This window comes from Cavia porcellus, unplaced genomic scaffold (genome assembly GCF_034190915.1).
Source record: "Cavia porcellus strain 051 isolate PalLab524CR breed Dunkin Hartley unplaced genomic scaffold, mCavPor4.1 scaffold_1, whole genome shotgun sequence".
Classification (NCBI taxonomy): Eukaryota; Metazoa; Chordata; class Mammalia; order Rodentia; family Caviidae; genus Cavia; species Cavia porcellus.
Genome location: NW_026947484.1, coordinates 186,376,757 through 186,397,168, shown reverse-complemented (window position 1 = coordinate 186,397,168; position 20,412 = coordinate 186,376,757). Strand labels below are relative to the sequence as shown.

General features: G+C 35.0%; 1 protein-coding gene across 2 annotated transcripts in view; it reads left to right on the top strand.

The window, feature by feature from the left end:
* Positions 1–20,412, top strand: part of Plppr1 (phospholipid phosphatase related 1) — a 282,868-nt gene that overhangs the window by 130,476 nt on the left and 131,980 nt on the right. For both annotated transcript variants that reach the window (XM_063224526.1, XM_023565531.2), the window contains exon 2: positions 7,218–7,325. In XM_063224526.1, coding sequence (XP_063080596.1) covers positions 7,263–7,325 — 63 coding nt within the window. In that variant the 5' untranslated portion in view covers positions 7,218–7,262. The remainder of the gene's footprint in view (positions 1–7,217; positions 7,326–20,412) is intronic.

Here is a 20,412-nt window from a genome sequence, read left to right as displayed (position 1 = left end):
AGGTATTTACTAGCCAAATGTGGAGGAGGGAGGAGTGTTTGAGGCAGAGGGGATGCAGAAGGCTCAAGATGAGAAAGAGCTTGACATACTGCAGAACCGGAGTGAGTGTGAGTAGGACAGAGAATGGTGCCAAGAGGATGTCCAAGGTCTGACAGAGTTAGTTCTAGGAGCTCAGAGATTAGCCAGGCAGCCTTCCTCCTTGGGAAGCCCAGTTGGTTAAGAGGAGTCTAACGGTAGGGCCCCTCTGGGAGCAACGACTGCCTTGCAGGCTTTCCAGCTAGTAATAAGATGGAATCCTGTACCAGACGTGCTAAGTTTAAAGATTCCGATGGCCAAACAGGACAGCTGGGCATTTAGTGATTCCCTAAAGTCCAAGTGCTGATCCAGTATGCAGAGAAACTGAGGAAGTATGAGAAAGAGGCACTCAGCTTCAGCAGTAAGGGAAAAAACTGGACCTGGCCAATATACTATGGGAGCTCTAAGGGTATCTGGATCTATCTGTTGATTTGAAAATTCTCTTAAGAACAATGTGGAGTCCAGACATCCTCTTAGAGACCTGAGATTGGGTGTTTTGTGAAAATTTTATTCAACTATAAGTTTCTCTCAGTTATGAGTTTTATATTTCTCTGTATTTTTGTCATAATTTGAACTTTTTCAAAAATTGGACCATAGATCTGTGAGATGCTGAAGGGAATGATTGGGGAAAAGAAAATGTGCCACCTTGCTGTTGTGTGTGGGTCTGCACATTGTCATCTTTGACAAGCTTTGAAAAGCAGCTCTAAAATTGAACAGAGTAAGGCATTTATTAAAAGCCTAAGTACTGTGCTCCCAAATCCCACACCATCTATTGATGAAATCTATTTTGCGTTCACCTACAATCCCATTTGATTTGTTCCTATCCCTTAATGTCTTTGTCGCTTTAAAACAAAGTTAGGTTGCTTTGGAAAGCTTTGGGAAATTAAATGCATGCTGTGATCCTGGTTGGAAATATATGCTGAATAGAAATGACTTGGAATATGAAGGAGTAACTCAGTACCACCCAGGAAGTTAGTGCCCATTTAAAATATGTTAAAGATGAGCTACCTTCAGGGATTATGACTCACCATGAGTACTAAAGAATAGAACAGAAAGTAACTGTCATGAAGTATTTTTTTTAACTTTTTTATTTCCCCTTTTTTTTATTCTAGTTTCCTTCTACTGAAATTAAGATTTTTACCTCCCATAAAAATAGGCCCTTCTGCTCTCTCATCTGGCCCTAATCTCATATTAATCTCAAACCAATCTAATTTTAAGAATCTTCTAGGAAGTTTCACCAAATTTAATGCAAAAATCAAACCAAAGATGCCTTTGCCATATCCTGGGGCTTGGGTTGTGCTGTCACACAAACTAGTGTGTGGGAATGTGTGTGTGTGTGTGTGTGTGTGTGTGTGTGTGTGTGTGTGTGTGTAGGGAGGGTTTACATCAGGGGAAAACAGGGAAATATATACCATATTTTAGGAAAATATATTTCCTAAGATTAATTGTAGTATTTTAAGAAATGTCCTTCCCCCCCCCCCAAAAAAAAAAAAACCTAAAAAGAATCTCTAAATATTCAGGATGGTGTAACAGACAAAATTACTGGAGTTATTATTCAGTAAAGCCTATGTACCCTCCCCAGTATCTGGTAAACTGGAAGGTTTTCTCTTTTGGCTGGTGAGAGCCAGGGTTCTGGGCCCTTTGTGGACCCTGATGAGTACATCCGTTAATCCTTTTGATTGGTTTGTCTCTGGGTCTGGAATAGGTTCCTGCCATGCAAGTGTTCATCAGTTTTAGGCTGACTGAGGACCGCTCCAAACCTCCCCAGTGCCCTCTGTGCTGGGCTCTCTCTGTGCTGAGTTCTTCACTCTGGAATTCTATCTTGACGATTTCAGCTCTCCTGACTTCCCACTTTTCTACCAACTCTATCCACTCAGCTCATGGAGATCACTAGGCATTTGTCTGGGTTCACTTTCTGAGCTGGAACCCACAGACTATCTTTCTAGGCAATAAACTGGGTCACTTCCAGGACTCACTTTTCTTTGTGCAGCTTTCCAGGGAGTGCAGCCCTAAGTTGCTTCCTGACGAGTATCTTGAATAGTTTTATCTCATTTATTTTTGTCTGTATGTTTTGGTTGTTTGAGGCATGAAATTCAGTTTCAGTTACTTTGCTTTTATGGAAGCAAAATCCCCTCCAACACTATTTTAAATTTTCGTGATCACTTTTTGAGCCCTTCTCTCTGTGATAACAAACCTGTAAAGACGAATCCATATCCAACAGTGAATTTTTATTTTTTGGCAAAGCAAGATAAAGATATTTTTGTAATATTTCTTTTGGATTCTTTTTGGAATCACTAGTTTTAGTTATTTCTAGTTTGAAAAACAATTGTTTAAATTACGAAAAATATCACCTCTAAATTATTTACAAATTGAATTATGAATACTAAATTTAGGAGTAATTGAAGTTTCCAGAGTTTTACTCTTCTAAGTATTTCTTTACATATATTCATTTGGCTTTGCACATTTAGGGTACTTCTAAAATATTTATATTTTTATAAAATAGGATACACCATCTATATGTGCTCCCAAATTGCTCACCACCCTTAGAGTTGGGCCTGTAGTACCTAATGGGTAAAACTATCTGTATTTGGTTCTCTTTTAGAGTTCAAAATGACTGTAACTACCAGTTATTGTGGCTTTAGTACATCTCAGAGACAGAGAGACCGAAACAGACAGACAGACAGACAGACAAGTATTTAGAACACAAGGAACCACAGAGCAGTGAGTTCCTAGGATTTTCATTCCACTTTATATATCTCAGGTTAAGTACTGGAAAAGCTAGCAAGTGCAAACATAATAGGAACAGACTTTTAAAAATCCCTAAGTAAGCTCTCTTTATTTTAGCCCAAGGGCAAGGAAAGGTGTGAGAAGCCAGGAAACGTAGATAACAACTCTGGCCCAGACCAAACACCACTTCTGCCAACAAATGCTGGACTTAGACCCACCACTTCCACCTTTTCATGCTATAAGTAAATTCTCAGGATCCCGCTGTGGTCATAACAGATGATGCCCAGTGGGAGATAACGTGGACATTCAGTATTTTTACTCAATTGGCCGCAATGAGCAACCCTTCTTACCTCTTCACTAGACTGGAGTCCGAGGAAGACTGGTGGAAAATCACAACTCACCCCAATAATAAGAACACCGACTTAAAGCATCAGTGGAGGCTACAGGGCAAATAAAGAGGTATCATTTCCTTTCCCTGTTATTGAGGTTTCAGTGTAGGACTAGTGGGAAGCCTAAAATCTATCTTGACCTAGTAGAAACAAGAGGTCTCTCCCCAACCAGGCATCATAAGAGGGTTGCTTTTCTACTTCTGTAAAAAAAAATGCCATTAGAATTTTGATATGAATTATATCAAATCTGTAAGTCATATTGAATAACATGGACGTCTTAGCTATATTAATTCTTCCAGTCCATGAACACAGAATACTTTTTCCTTTGTTTTTGATATTTAAATATTTTTCATCAATGTTTTGCAGTTTTCCTCGTATAGATCTTGTATCTCCTTGAATGAACTTATTCATAAGTGATGTATTTTTTAATGTTATTGTGAATAGTTTTGATTTCTTAATTTATTTTTCAGATAGTTCATTGTTAACGAAGTACATGAGACTTTTGTATTGATGAACTTTTCTTTTGTGGTAAAGGGAATCAGAATCTTACATCATATTGCACTGCTGAATCACTCCTGAAAATGGTATTACACAAGACACTCATGTAAAAGACCTTCTACTGCTTTTCAAACTTCAAGGTCATTAGGTATTTACTTTTATCCAATTTCAGAAGTATATTTCAGCATTGTTTTAGTTTTCATGATCTGACATAAAGACACTGAATATTTTCATATGTTCACTAGTTATCCATATTTCTTGCATAAATTGATTGCATATTCATCATACCCATTTTGCTAAATTGTTAATATTATCTTGTAAATGTTAATGCTTAGTTTTATTTTATCTTGACATTGGCTTACACTTTTTACACTTTTATGTTGCTGTGGGAAAGTCTAGATTAGAATGATAATAGGGTATAATTAATGTCTGTAGTTGACGATCTTTGAAATTAAACTTTAATAAGAAAAATCTCTGATTAAAAGTTGTTTTCAGGGATATAGCTCAGAGGCAAAGCACCTGCTTGGCAAGTTGATTCTTGGTACCAAAGTAAATAATTATTATACCAGTAAGATACTATATATAAAATACACCCTAACATATATAGAAATATATATATATATATATATATATATATATATATATATATATGGCATCACTACTTAAAAGGCAAAAGGCAAGAAGAGACTGAAAGTAATTGCAAAAATATTTATACTATAAATAGTATATATATGACAAATAGCTTATATCTAGACCATACAAAGGATTCTTATACTTGGAAAAATAGTAAAATGAGCTAATCAATCATGAAAATTTTTAACACAAAATTTTCAGTGGAAGCACACAGGAAATATGGTGAACATCATTTGTTGTAAGAAAAATACAAAATAAAATATACAGTAAGAAGAGATACATTAATAGTATCATTTGGGATGAGAAGTAGAAATACTTATATACTGCAGGTAGAAATGTTAAAAGGCATATACTACTTTGAAAAATACTTTGATGGGTTTGTTAAAGTACAAACAATTTGGCTAATGGCTGGGGATTTAGCTCAGTGGCATAAGCACCTGCCTGGTATTTACAAGGTCATGAGTTCAATCTCCACTAACCCCCAAAAATAAATAAAATTAAAAAAAACAATTTGGCATATGATCTCACAATTTTCATAGATATCTACTTGTGAGAAATGAAAATTAATATTCACACAAGACTTACATATGCATGTTATTAGTATCATTATTGTTAACACTGAATACATCCTAAAATTGAAAAAAGACAAAATTTAAAATAGTATAATTTTCTACCAAATTTTGAAGATATTGTTGTCATATGATAAAATAATATTTGGCAATAATAAGAGGAAAACTACTGATATGTACTACTACATGTAATCATCTCATAAACATTACATTAAATGAAAGGATGCAGACTCAGAAGACCACATATTGTATGAGTCTATTTATTTGAGAATCCAGGAAAGGTAACTCTGTGTAGTCAGAAATATGTTAACAATTATGTGGGCTTAGAAGGCAATGAAAGAGGTGATGGTAAAGCCTAAAGATAAATAGGAATGATAGTTCAGTGGTGGATGAAGAAAACCATTCTAAACTGTTTTAGGGATATTGAACAACTTGGTTAAAATGTTATACTATCACTAAATCGTATACTGACATAGGTGAATTATATGATATAGAAAATATACTTTAGTTCTGTCTCCCTCTGCCTCTTCTCCTCACCCTCTTTCACACACACACATGCACACACACGCACACACACACACACACATGCACACATATGCACACACACGCACACACACACACAGATCTAGGTTGTATATTATATATCAGAGCTTGTCTTTATTGTTTTATTGATGATCCTTATTAATTGTTTGGAAAAGTCATATAAACTACTAGATGTCTAATGTCTTCTAGATTTTTCCTAAAATTTTTCTTTTCATATTTATTGTACTGTGTTTAGCTGATACTACCAAAACTTACCTGAACTGTATATATTGATGAGTTAATTCTAAAGATATATTTAGTTTAAGAGAAAAATAAAAACAATAAATGATTATCAAACTAAGTCAATGTGTAAAAACATATATTTGTGTAGACTTCTTTCTTAATCTACAAAATACTCGTTCTTAAATGCCAAAATGGAAGGGTAATTATTTATTTTGTATATTATTTTATAATAGGTAACAGCCAATTTTAATTGAAAAAATAAGTTGCTTAAAACTTAAATATTGTGATTGTAAAGATGAATAAAGCACATAATAATACTAAGTTATCATAAGATATCTTAATTGATCAAAATATGTTGTATGCACATATGAATGTGAAAACGGAAATCCATTCATCTGTATTACAAAAAACAGTGAAAAAATAGGAAAAAATGTACTTTAAAGTTTCATTGTAGGAAATGGTTTAAAGACATTAACACTAATTCATAACCTTTAAAAATGTAAGTGGCATTCAAGTAGACTAGTGATCTCTATGTCACACTTCATGTCACAGCCCACTAGAGCTATTGGTAGGAATGACGCAGAAACTGAACGAGTGAAAAACTGTGTAGAGCAGCTCTCTGAACCATTTGCGTCACTGCTTTCAAGGCAGCATAAAAGGTATTGTGGAAAACTTCTTTTAATCATCCAAGTTTCATAAAAGACTAAAATTTTCATTGCTATTACTAAAAAGAACAAAAATTAACTTATCTCCTACACAGGTATGCATTCAATTCAAATCATGATGGGGATGTTCTAATAAAATATTTCATAGTAATCGGCTTTTGCCAAACCCTTCCATTCTTTTTTTTTTTTTTTTTTTTTTTGTCTTTTTCCTTTTTACTGGTACTGGGGATAGAACTCACGACTACCTGCTTCCAAGGCAGGCACTTATGCCGCTGAGCTAACTCCCCAGCCCCAACCCTTCCATTCTTGAAAGTTCAGAGCATGGGTTACTGTTTTGCTCACGTCTGATTTGCACACGCTGGGAAGAGGACACCTAGAGAGACAGAGGGGTGATGTATTAACCCAGAGGAGTTCATGGCTCCACAGTTAGGAGAGCAAGGCCAAATAATGGTGATGGAAGGAGGACAGAGATGAGTGCCTGGACTGAATGTTGGTTCCAAGGGGAAACAAGCATGGGCAAACCAGGCACAAGTTAGGGGATTTCCATACAGAATGAATATTTTATGCCAGACACTTTTCCTTGAACTGAAAATAGTATACAGGGTTAAGGCTCTATGCAGTTCTAGTAAGTTAGAATTCTGTTTGTTATATCTCTGTGCCCCAGGGACCTCCTTCTTGGTAATTCTGGTACTGAAACTATTCACAGCAGTATGTACAATTTGCTTTTCACGGCAGTGGTTATTAGCTTGATTTGACTATGCCATGGATCATTATTTTGCATTGTTTATGCACAGCCTGTTTATCCAGAGGGTAACTGATATTGTTATGTATATACGTAAGGGATTTCTCAACGAGTGGCTACCACACCATGCAACCTATGTCTATTTCTATTTCAGCCTAGAAAGTTCTAGACGGTGCAGTCGTGTTACATGGTCTGAGAAATGGCTGTAGGCAACAACACTCGACGAAGTTACTCCATCATCCCATGTTTTATCTTTGTTGAGGTACGTGTGCTTCTTAACTTTTTGGTCAAGGTGGAATAGTAGAATTAGATTTCCTGTGAGAATTTGGATTATTTTATGAAATCATGTAGTCTTATGATTGCTAAGAAATTTTGATTGCATAAACATTGGTACATAATGTGCTGTGCCAGGTGATTCTTAAATAGGAAGCAAAAAAGTTAGATTGTTTTTAAACTTCATCTTTGGGGTACACAGTAATTTTATTATGTTTTACTTATTTTTAATGATGATGTGAATATATTAACTGTGGAAGAAAATGTATCCTGCTAATTATTTTTTAAAATTTAGTATTCTCCTTCTGAAATTCCGTAAGGCAGCCATTTTACCAGTTTGTTACAGGACTTCATAGTATTTTGCAGTGAAGCCTAACTTAAAATAAAATATTTAAATGGAGTGTTTCCACTGGGCATTTTTATGCCATGAGATACTGCAAGCTTGTGTGATTTCTGTTGAGCATGAATTATTTTGTTGAGTTGCCATGAGTGTGTGTCAGCAAATAGTTTCCCCACGTTTAGCTCAATTTCCTGCACTCTTCTCCACTGTACATCCTACTGAAGATGTTAGTGGTTTTGTCTTCTAAAGGAGAGAAGCCTCCAAGGGATTTTTTAAAAAATTCTGTGGATCAGGTTTAAAATACAACAGGTGGGAATGCCCTCCTGTCATGCCAGCACTTTGGGAGGCTGAGGCAGGGGGCTGGAAAATTCAAGCCCAATCTGAGCAACTTAGAAATTTAGTGGGTCCCTGTCTCAAAATAAAAAAAAAAAATTAAAAATGGGCTGAGAATAATGTAGCTCAGACGCCAGTACTTTAAAAAAAAGCAACAGTGTAAAGTATCTGAGCTTCACATGTAGTAACTGTCTAGAGGGTTTCTTATATCCTGAGATCTCCTGTGGCTTATTCTATGGCATTTTTTGGCTTTATGTGTGAAGAACATGGGTGCTGATCTGTTTTATTATCTGTGTGAAAACAGATGTGTGTGATAAAACCACTATTTAAATTTGCAAAAATGAAGTTTCAGTAAATGTGCTTTTTAATGCACAATGAATTGTTTTTAAATTTGAAGTTATCTTTCCTTGAAATAACTGAGTGTACCAGAATATATTGAACATTCGGACTTGGGATCAAATATATGTGTCTTTGGCTGTTTCCTAGGCTTCACTTTATGGACTTCACTTGGCAGTTTAATGTTACTATACCTGAACATTTATTCAGTGGTGGTATTTGTGAACCAGTTTGTGTATATTGCAGAATCCGGAAGAGATAGGAGATTGGGACAGAGATGTTAATATAAATCAGGATATATACAGATTTAATCTAAACTAAACCAATGAAAGAATAAATAATTCATTTTCAAACAATAGACACAAACTGCCTTTAACTTGCAAATGTCAAAGTTAACTCCAAACACAGTAACTGCTATTATATATTCCATGGATTCTAGTTATTGTTCTTGCTGAAATTGTGATGGAGAAAAGTCCTTTTTGATGCTATTTATGCAGAAAGGGTAGAAAGTATAAAACTACCCTTTTAAGTATTTACTCTCTTTTGTCATAAGAAAAATAAAATTTTCAAATAGGCTGGGGGAAATTTGGGAATGAGTCACCTGTCATCAGCATTATCCTCCCAGCAGAAGGTTTATTTTAAATGTTGTTTTTTTTTAAATCAACCAGGAACCAAATCTCAAAGTAAGGTATTTAACTTATTACTAGAGGAGGTGGTCCCTAAAGATTTCTAGCTCTCTGATGTGTGAATAATGATCTTGGCTGGTGCAGCAGCACCTGGGGAGATAAATTAATCCTTCTGTAGCTCACCTGGACACAAACATAAATATAAGTCTAAAAATCTAGGAAAGGGAATACGGTTTATTGTTTCTCTTGTTGTATTATTGTTCTTACTTTGTATGAAAGTTTAAGATATGCCAGTGATGCCATTTAAAAATAGACAGGAGAAAGAAAAACAGAAAATCCACATGGTAGAAAAAGTGAGAGCTGAACTTCAAAATAGCATTCATGGTTCTCATGGTCTTCAAATACGTTTAATTAACTTACATTATTCCATGCACTATAAAAGCGGTATCAGAAAATTTGTCTCAAAATATCTTGGTTAAAATGTCAATTGATCAGCCAGGCATGGTGGCTCACATCTGTAATCCCAGCACTTGGGAGGCTGAGGCAGGATGATCTTTGCAAGTTCAAGACCAGCCTGGGCAACAAAATGAGACCAAGGCCAGCCTGAAGTGCATAGCGAGACGCTGTCTCACAAAAGACAAAAAAAAAAAGTCAATTGATCTTCGAATGTCTTTTTATTTTTGAATAATTACAAAAGAAGTTGAGTACAGGAAATAATAACACAGAAGTCTCTGTATCTGCTTTAGCTGCCTAAATTTTTGCTATATTTATTTGAACTATTTTTTCCAAGGAAATAAAACAGGGATCCTATGATTCTGGGATACATATAACAATTTTATAACTATGTATATAAAGTAACTGTATTTGTGAAGTTAGAGATTTTCTTATGCTACATGATTTAATGAGTTTTTTGTATTTTTATATATGCATATATTGATAAACAATGCTTTACAGAAATTTTACCTAACACTTTTGTATCTTATCTTTTCATTAAATTTATGCTTTTGAGGTTATCTGGGTTAGTAGCTTTCATTTTAATCATTGTATTTTATGCTACTGTGAAAGTATACCTAGTGAAGGACAGTTTGATTCATGTTGTTTGCTTAGTAATATTTAACTCATAATCTTTATTGAAGATATCCTTATTTCTGTTCTCTGTGCATGTATATAAAAGCTCTCTCAGATTGACACCCATCTGAAGAGCTGCAGAGATGTAACTGCATCTTCTAGACTTCTGTTGATACTATGTAAGAACCATATCAAGAATGTGTATATCAGGTTTTTTTTTTAAGAAACTTTGGAAGTTCTATTTTTTAGTGTTAGGTAGATCTGTATATTTCTTAAAATTTTTCAATTACATTCCTTCAGGTAATAAATGATTTCTTTCTTCATTTCCAATTATTATGTCTTTAATTTTTTTCTTGTCTTGTTGCTTTGATTAATAGCTCCTGTGTAATACTGGAGGCTGTAAGAGAGCATCCTTGCCTTGTGAGTTTAAAGAGGATACTGCAAGTTTACACCATAAATTATAAATAAATGTGAACAGTTTTTCCATTCTTATTAGATTAGATGATTTAATTTATTTTAATGCAGTTTCCCTCCTTTATTGTTTATGAATTATAAATTAGACATTTTTTCTTTAAAAATTATACCTAAATTTTAAGCATGTGTATTTGACTTTAAAAACACAACTTTACTTAATAGCTCTGTCACTCTTTTAGACAATCAAAATGTGTTCTGAGACCTCTTTGGCATCTTGTGTGTCACTCTTGATTTTTATATTTTCCTGACATGTTCACTCCTTTTTGCAATTAGAGCTCTTTATTTATTTGTTTGTTTGTTTATTCATTTATTTATTTTGGTACTGGGGATCAAACTTTTAACCCCATGCTTGCCAGGCAGGTGCTGTGCCACTGAGCTATATCCCTGGCCCCAATAAGAGCTTTTTATATTTGCCCATATCTATCAGTTGTCCTTTCGCTTATTTTATTAGCTTATTTTAGTAGCATGTTTACAGTACATAATGGATGTATTCATAGTGGGGACATGGTACATATGTATAACGCATCTTCATTTTTCATTAATTTTCCCCTCCATCTCTTGGTCCTTTTCTGTTTTGCAAAAGATCTGCATCCTTGTTTCCTGTTATCGATCCTGTTGATCTTTAATTTCTTCATAGTTTGATATTCTCACATGAGAATCCATGCAATATTGAAGCTTGAGAGTTTAATTTATTTCATTAACATGATCTCAAAGTGTAGCATTTTCCCACAAATGAGTAGTTTTTTTGACACTATTGCTTATTTGGTTCCTCTCCTCTTTGAATTTTCTGTTAAAGTTTATCTCTTAGGAGTTCTTTTAACATTTATCTGAAGTCACTTTTGTATTATAATTATTCTGGAAGTTTATCTACCTTGGCAATGAATTCTAGATTGAGGGTTTTATTTTTCAACCTCATAACTTTCAGTCTTACTGAATTTTCCTTTCCTGGTCCTTATTGTTTCTGGTGAAAACTTTTCTCTCATTACTACTATTCTCAATAGGTGATTCCAGTTGGTTTTAATCTCCCCCCTCCCCCTTTCTGGTTCTGAGATTTCTAAGTGTGATTTGCTTTGCATCTTGTATATGAAAAGTCATGTTTTCCATCCATTCTGTAAAACTTTTTATACTTCAAATCTCTGTTCTCTTTATTATAGTATTTTTATGTATCTTGTATCTTTTCATTCTTTTTAGTTATGTTTTCACCCATCTTATTATTGTTCAACTTCCAGTTCTGTGTCTTAAAAATTTTTTCTATTCTTTATAATTTTATTTTTATGCTTCTTTATTTCTGTTTTTTAATTACATTAAATATATCTTTGTATTCTTTTACACTGTTCTAGTATCTGAAATTTTGAGTACTTTCCCTCCATTATTAGTTATAAATTACAAATTTATAGCATTTTGATCTTCATGGTTGTTACACTGGCTGTCACTAGCTCAGTGGATTGTTTATGTATGTGTATATGAGTGTGTGTGTGTGTGTGTGTGTGTGTGTGTGTTAAACTCAGTTTTAGCAGAGTTTACTTCTACAGGATTGAAATAAATCTTAGGTTTTGAGAGTATCATTTTGGAGGTATTTTACGTAATGCTTCTCTTCCTTTGGATTCAGAAGCCAAACTTGAATGATTCCAAGGTCAGTCAGTGTCCTGTTTCCTTGGAGTCTTTAGCACCAGAAGGTGGATTAATATAGAAATTCTTAGGAGGAATCCTGGCTTTTACCTAGGAATCTCAGTTTCAACCAAAGTCCTCATGCCCTGTACCTAGGGAAATTAAAGCACAAATGCTGTTACCAAGATTGACATAGAACTACCTCCACATAGGTCCACTGCAGACCATTGTTTGTGTTAAGAGTGGAATGTTTATGGCCTATTTAAGAAACATTATAAATGCATTTATTTGTTCAACAAAAACTGACTCAGTAGTTATCCTTTTGGCCAAATACATTATTCATGTACTTTACCTTTTTCACATAAGTTAGTGACTGTACTTTTATAACTTGGATGTCACTAAACTCCTGGCACAGCCAGAACTAGAAGGTCATATTTAAAATGGCAGAGGGTGCAGGTAGGGATGAGAGAGACATGTTACTCAGGGGACAGCAATAATGCACGTATTCTTGATGACTTTAATGTGAGCACAGACTTTGGATCTGGGATGTTTCAGAGCTGCGGCGGTGGCAGAGAAGCTGTGTGACAAAGCAATCTGTAGTGAAAAGGATCTCACAGTGGTTATCAAGTCAGGAGCGGTGCCTCCCTAAGGGCTCCTGGAATGGAGCTAAACAGAGATTGAGATGGCACTGAAGGGAGGAATATACGAGTGCGTGTTGGAGGGAATGGGCTGAAAGCGAGCGGGGTGGACAGTGGGAGGATAGAAAGGGGCATTAAGAAGTATGCAAGGCCAAGGCAGGTGGCTCGGGAAACCACGTCCTGAGACATCAGATGCTTAGGAAAAGGTTGCTTTGTGTCAGGTGCCCTTTAGATGTACTTTGCTGCTGTGGGCAGAGTTTCTTAAGAAGAAAACTTAATAATAGGTACACATATGGCAAAAGGATGATAGTCTTAAGGTCTAGAGTGTAACTTGTTATTGCTAATGAGAAAAACGTTCATAATTGCTATAATTTCAAGGTGATTCCCAACAATCCTTCTGATTCATATTTTTTTTTTGCTTTCACACTTCTGTTTGTACTAAAAATAAAAAGTAGAAAAATTGAAGTAGATAACTCAGAGAGAGTTGGATTCACCTCTTGTGAACACAAGAATGTTTACTTCCTTATCCTCACTTTTTTGCACACAGTTATATTAACTTTCCGTCAGGATGAAGGCTCACAGAACAAGGTAGTAAAGAATAAAAGTTATGGCCAAGAAAGTCAAGTTGTCTCTCTGCAGGATGTATCTTTGTCCTTTATTCTCCTTTTTCCTTTCTCTCCTTCTCTGTCTCCTCCTCTCTTTTTCTCCCTTCCTACTTTCTTCCTTTCTTCTTTTCTCTCCCTGTCATCTCAGCCACACGTCTTTCACTTGGTGTTCTGCAGGAGGATTTCTCTGAGGAAAATACACTCAAATTGGCAACTCAGACATCTGAAAAATAAGACAGTGAAGTGGTTGAGGCTTCCTATGTTTCTCCACAACCAGTATCAAAGTATTTTCCAAAGTACTTAACACTGGAAATCTCTTTTGACATTTTCCCAGATACCTTCACATTCCTCTCAAGGCGATTTTTGTATTCTTTGTAAAATCATAAATAACTGACACAGTCAAGTCTTTTTCAATTGTGTTTGTGCTGACAGCAAAACTCTAAAGGAGCTTAGCTTTCTCACTAGACAATAGTAAGTGCCAGGAATTTGGACATAATGTATGCCACTGTGGCTTGATAGGTTCAGATGTGACAGTTTTATCATTTTGATAGTTGCTTGTACTTGCAGTGTTTAGTGCTTGATTTTGACAATTCTATCTGCTCAGTTTAAATTTACCAAGTATTGTTACAAATCACAAGCCTGAAGATAAATAATATCATGAATCTCAGAAAGAACTGAATGGTTCTGAGATCTTCTCTGGGGCCAGACATTAAGAAATTTCACATCATCACTTTTAGACACAATACTGCTTTAGTATTTCTCTTGTTTCTGTGTCTTTGAGGTCCAAAGAATGTCCCTTGCCCTTTCTTTCCAAATCTCTTTGATTTCAGGTGCTTAGATTTAATAGCGTTATTTACCTTATTTCTGAATCTTGAATTGCAGTTGACATTTTTACATTTAAATTGCACAGAGATCTTTATTCCCCTTAATTTCTTTTTTTCTGCCTGGTATCAGAAACTGAATTCATGACTTAACACTTGCAAGGCAGGTGCCATGCCGCTGAGCTATATCCCTGGACCTCTTTAATTTCTTTAAAACTCTACAGGTTCCACATAAAGACAAAGCATGCTTGTTATAATGGAGTGGAAAAAGAAAATACAGTGATGTTAAGCACCATTGGCCTGAGTCTTGGCTTTGTCATTTATTACCATTTGAGTTTGTGTAAATTTGGTTTAGTTCTTGGACCTCAATTTCTTCATCCATGAAATGGAAAGAAATACAACTTCCTCAAGGGTACTTTTGAGAAATCAATGAGGCAAGTTCCTGAATGTGCTTGCCAATAAATGTAGCATAAATATAATTGAAAAATAACAACCCCTACAAGACGGTTGCTAAAAAATTAACTAGCCATACACATGTGTGCGACACACACTCTTGCTCTGGAATGCCAAATCTTTACTCTGAAAGAGGAGGTGTGGGTAGTTTTATCCCCATATATGTGACCTATCTGGGCTCAAATGATTTTGGAATATATATTGAGATTTTACTTTATCAGATTTTAAACAAAGCAATGAAAAATTTGTGTCCATTTACTTATTAAGACAAATACTAACTATAAAGTACCTTCGTTAGCATTTTCTCATGCTAGTAACTTTTGATTAATGTGTGCAGTATTGGATAATACTGATATTCAGATATCTATTTTTCTTATCATCAGAGTACCTGTATTAATTTTTAAATGAGATATTATGCTTGTCTTTAGATACTCTTCTGAGTGAGGACTCTTCATTTCTCAAGCACTGTGCTTCTCTAAGTTGAATATATTAAGATCAAGGCATAAGTTAAAATAAATTATTACAAGAAATATGAGCAAATACTTTGGAGGTAATAATGCATGATGTAGTAGCCATTGTTATTCCCTACTATCTTGTTTGGAAATTTTGTGTCATTGTTTTTATTGTTTTGACTCTTTAAAATAAAAGATAAATTATTATAAGAGAAAAGAGAATAAGAAAATGGATCTGGCCTTGGAAGATAAGGGAACAGGAGAAATGGAATGGAGTCTGAGGGAAATCAGGTGGTTAGACTCCACAGGAAGCAGATCCTGAAATCCTTCTACCCCTCACCATTGTACAGCATCCTCTTACTGTTCTCCTTACTGGACTATTCCTCAACCAGTACCTTCAAAGATAATAAAGACTCATTATGACTCAGAGATAAATTTTCTCTACAAAGAAAATATGTACCATCTCAATAGCAATTCAGAAAATGGCAAAATATCATCAAAGGAGTTTGAATAGAGAAGAGATGAGGTAAGAACGATGGCACCTCTGTTTTTCTCAACATTTTTATGAAATAACTCCCTGCACACATCTAAAAGTATAAGTTACCTAAATTTCAGGTTTTTAAAATCTAGAATAATGGTATTCTACCATGAAGTTCACCATATTTGATATATTACACTATTCTAAAACCATTGTATCTGTATCAGTGGGGTAATATTTACCTTAATAATTGAAATGTCTTTACTTTTAAACATCTAATATATAAACTAAAATACATACAAGTTAATTGAGACATTCAAGACTGCATAGCCAACAGATGTTATAGTTGGGATTTTTAACTTAATATTAATTCACACCTGATAGTTCTTTCACTGCACATATAGACATAATTATTGGTCTCATGGTGACACTGAAGACGTAAAAATTCTCTAACAGAGAACGAAGGTGTGTAAATAGCATGTGTTCTGATGTGTTCAGAAGTCACATTTTAGGTGTAGAAATGTGGAAATATGAACTTACATTGCTATAATCTGCCTTTCTGTAAGATTTTAAAGAATATTTCATATTTTAATCCATATAAATCCCAACTACCTGATACTCTTTGTAAAATAGTCATTTTGTTTGGTGGAGATTTATGTTACCTATAATAATCAGATATTTTATTGCCTTATATGATCATTGTTAACATTCTTTTAACAAAAGACTACATGAAAGTAGAAGGGTGACCATTAAATATGATTAAGGGGACCAGGAGGAGGTGCGAGGTCTGGGGAAGGGAAGATATGAATGGGAATAGAGAGGATTAAGTATGTTTAGCATATGAATGAAAATTCCATAATGAAGCCCAATAATTAATATATTAATAAGTAGGATAAAATATATTAACAGTGTATTTTGAGTGCTCTCAAGTGTATTCCATATCATAGAAAACAATAATCACTCAAGTATTTACAACCCACATATATAAAACCTTAACATTTTGACATTATGTGGTTCAGATTTAAAATAAAGTAACAGAATTTAACTGATATAATTAAATTTGCCATGTACTCTTCTCTATAGAATTTTGTTTTTTTCTTTGCTTCGATTATCAATTTGAATTTGGTAACCTAGTTTTATAAGATTTGAACAGTTGTCCAAAACTGTGTTAATTTTGTGCCTTAATCCATTCAAAATACCAAAAGTATTTATGTTTTTTCACTTAATGTTAAGGTATCTAAACACAGATTGCACGCTACCATAGATGTAGGTATATAGGAAATTAGATTGACCAAGGCTGTAACTTTGTAAGTTAGTTATTGTTTTGTTTAAAGCCAGGCCTTTTGTACTAAGCTACACCTCCAGCAATTTTTGCTTGTTATTTTGAGATAGAGTCTTGCTAAATTTCCTTAGGCTGGGGTCAAACTTAAGATCCTCCTGGGTCAGCTACCTAAAGTGATAGGACGACAAATTCACATCAATTTGTGAGCTGATATTTTAGTTAATTCTTTCTTAATTCTAATGGTCAGTATGACAGAAACTCTTCCATAACAGACTGTGCCTAAATATCACAGCTGAGGACAATACAAATTGATTTCTTATACTGCAAGTTCCACACATGTAGATTGGAAGGGACTCTGCCCATTACATTTTCTCAGAGGCCCATCCTGTTGGAGTCTCCATCTTACATGTTTCCTTGGTCACTTTATGTGATTTACAACACAGTCTTTTAATATAGGTCAGTTTCATTTATGTTTCATTATCCAAATCCACAAATATATGGCCATGTCCCACTTGGCCCATTTGTCTGAAATCTACCACCAACATGTACAAATAAAAAATAAAAATTGAAAAAAATTAAATGAAGAAATATTTAAAAATACATTGAAGGCAGAGAGATTCTTTGCAGTCAAATATCTGCCACAGTAGCTTCATGATTTCTTTTCGCATACAGTCCTGACAGTAAAAGACTTTATTCATATATGTCGCAATGAATTGATATGCTGAATTTTTATTCCTCAAATAATTTATGTTTTAAATGGCACTTGTAGAAAGATTTTTTTTCAGCATTAGTAAGTTAAATGAGAGACCAGCTTGTCATGTGACAGGAGGCTGAAAAGGAGAGTTTTTTGACATGAGTGACTAGATTGGAGATCATTAACATGTCCTATTACTTTTATTAATAACCCTAGTAATATCCCCTGAGTCCTTGCCATTCCAAAGATGATAAACTGACCAAGAACTATGTATTCTCCAGAGGCATCTCCAACAGTGTACCTTAGAATGCTTTCCTCTATCACCTACTTTATGTGGCTCTCCACACTATTTTGTCCCAGGATTGTCTACTCCATAGTAACATGCACCTTCTCAGCTTCCTGAGAATTAGCATTCTACTACCTGAAACCCAGAATCCTTCTTAATGTTAAATGGATAATCAAAATATTGATCCTAATAGAATTTGGCATTATTTATCTAAGGAGCATGAGCCAAGCAATCATACTAAAATAATGGCAATGTCTGAACTGAACATGTTGTATTTTTCAAGAGCTATAATTCATGGCATCTTGTCTGATACAGTGCATTATTTTCCATAGGTAGCAAGTGAATACATTCATTATGGTGCATTTGTGTTTCCTGTAATTTATCCTTCATAATATGAACCAGATTGATTAATCAGTGATATTTATCGTTGGCAAAACTCTTCGTATTTCATTTGAATCTTAATTCCAATTTCGTGATGCAGAATTTCCAAGCCAGTTCAATACAATGATCATTTATTCCTGAAACATACATTTTTAATCTACAAAAATAGACTTTTTGGAAGCCAGTTTTAAGAAAAGGATATATAAAATAGTCTATAGAGATAATAGTTTGGCAACAGATAACAAAATTTTGGGGGCTTTTTATTATTCTAATTCTAAAAGCATTTTCCTAATAAGAATATCTCATAAAAATGATTGGGAATGTGACATTTCTTTCTTCAACAAGACTTATCAGATGATTAAAGCAAAAGCTACAATAATAAACTTCAGGAGACTTACTAAAGACTAAAACATTCTTGTCTATTCATATAGTTGATCACCCATTAAAAGTACTTTCTACTTCATTATTTTTTTTTTGTCCTGGGGATTGAACTCATGACCTCACACTTGCCAGGCAGGTGCTTATACCACTGAACTAAATCCCCAGCCCTAAAAGTACATTCTAGAAAACTATAATCCCATAGGAAGAAATAGAGTAGATAGATAAGCAGATAGGGGATGAAGTGGACCCAAAACAGTTATTACCTTGGTTTCTGCAGATTTCATCACCTTGTGAGTACGGATAGCAGTCACAGGATCAGAAAGAATCCTAATGCCACTCTGTCATTCACATCTGCTCACAGAGAGTCTAACAACCCCACAGTTTCTCCAGTTAAGGCTGAGATGTACCCCTATTCTCTTGAAGAAGTCACTTAAATTTTGTAGCCCAGAGAGGTAGCTGTCATTTTCTTCCTCATTTATCTTCATGCTATCCATTCCCTGAGCAAAGGATCCATATAAAAGTGCCTCACATTGCTATTGCTAGTGTTTCTCACCAATGGGATCCTAGTCAGTAGTGCTTTCTGTACACCAAGTTAGCACTCCAGCCCCTTTCCAGAACTTTCTTGAAGGGCAGTAAGCAAGGATAATCATACAGTGGGCAGTACTTTGGGCAGTGTACTCAGTTTTGCATTTTGCTTGGAAGAAAAAATGGCCATGTGAGATATATATATATATATATATTTTTTAACATGGACTCTATCCAATAGTCTAACTGGATGGCCTGGGACTTGGAAGGAACATGGCTGGAAACTTAGTGACCAATATGTATGTGGAAGAGGCATACAGATAGATCTCTCCATATGAGTGAAGGATATAAATATATTTTTGTCCCTGTAACCGCCCACCAAAAAATGACCTCAGCAGAAGAGGACTTTAATAATCAAGTGAGCAAGATGAATACTTCCCTGGATAGCAGACAACTTTTTTCAGTCACCCCTGTCATTGCCTAATGGACTCATGAACAAAATGGTCACAGCTGTAGGGATGGAAGCTATGAATGGGTTCAGCAACTTGAACTATAATTGAATGAAAAATTTCTTTTTGGATAAGCAATGACAAATTATCTGACATGTATTTCCAAGGGAAATCAAGACCTTGCCTATTTGCCAGATGGATGTGATGTTATCATTTAGTCATTTGACTTCTTCACCTGTGGAGAAATTCATGATAAGTTTAATGGAAAATTCCACACTTCTTGTGAGAATCCTTCATTTGTAAAAATGTCTTTGTTGTATATTCCAAAATGTTTTGTCTTCTCTTCTCTTTTGGCATACAATGTCAGCAAGGGAAGGCATGTTTTTAGCTTTTTGCCCTCTCAGTCTTGTCACTTGTGGCCACCATGATGGTTGTCCCTTAGCCATGCCACCCTGCCTTGGAGCCAGCTGAGTATGGACTGAAAGTTCCAGAAACTAAGATAGATAAATCTTTAACTCCTTCCTTCTGGGTATCGTATATTCTGTCCCAGCAGTGAGAGAAGAATAACCAAGACAGACTTGAATGTAAGTGGTTTGCCTGGGTGGTAATACCAGAAAGTGCCCAGGGAAGGCAAGAAAATGGAAAAGGAATGCAGTTAATATGGAATTAGTCCTCATTGTAGAGATTTGGGGCTCAGTGCATGCCGGAGACTCCTAGGAGGCTTGCTAGAAATGTGCCCCTGAGTTACCCACCTGAAGAGCAAAGAAACTAGAATGTTTATCATATGGTTGCTGCAGTTGTTTGAGATTCACTTCCTCGGGTGTTGATTCTTGGCTGCTTAGGCCA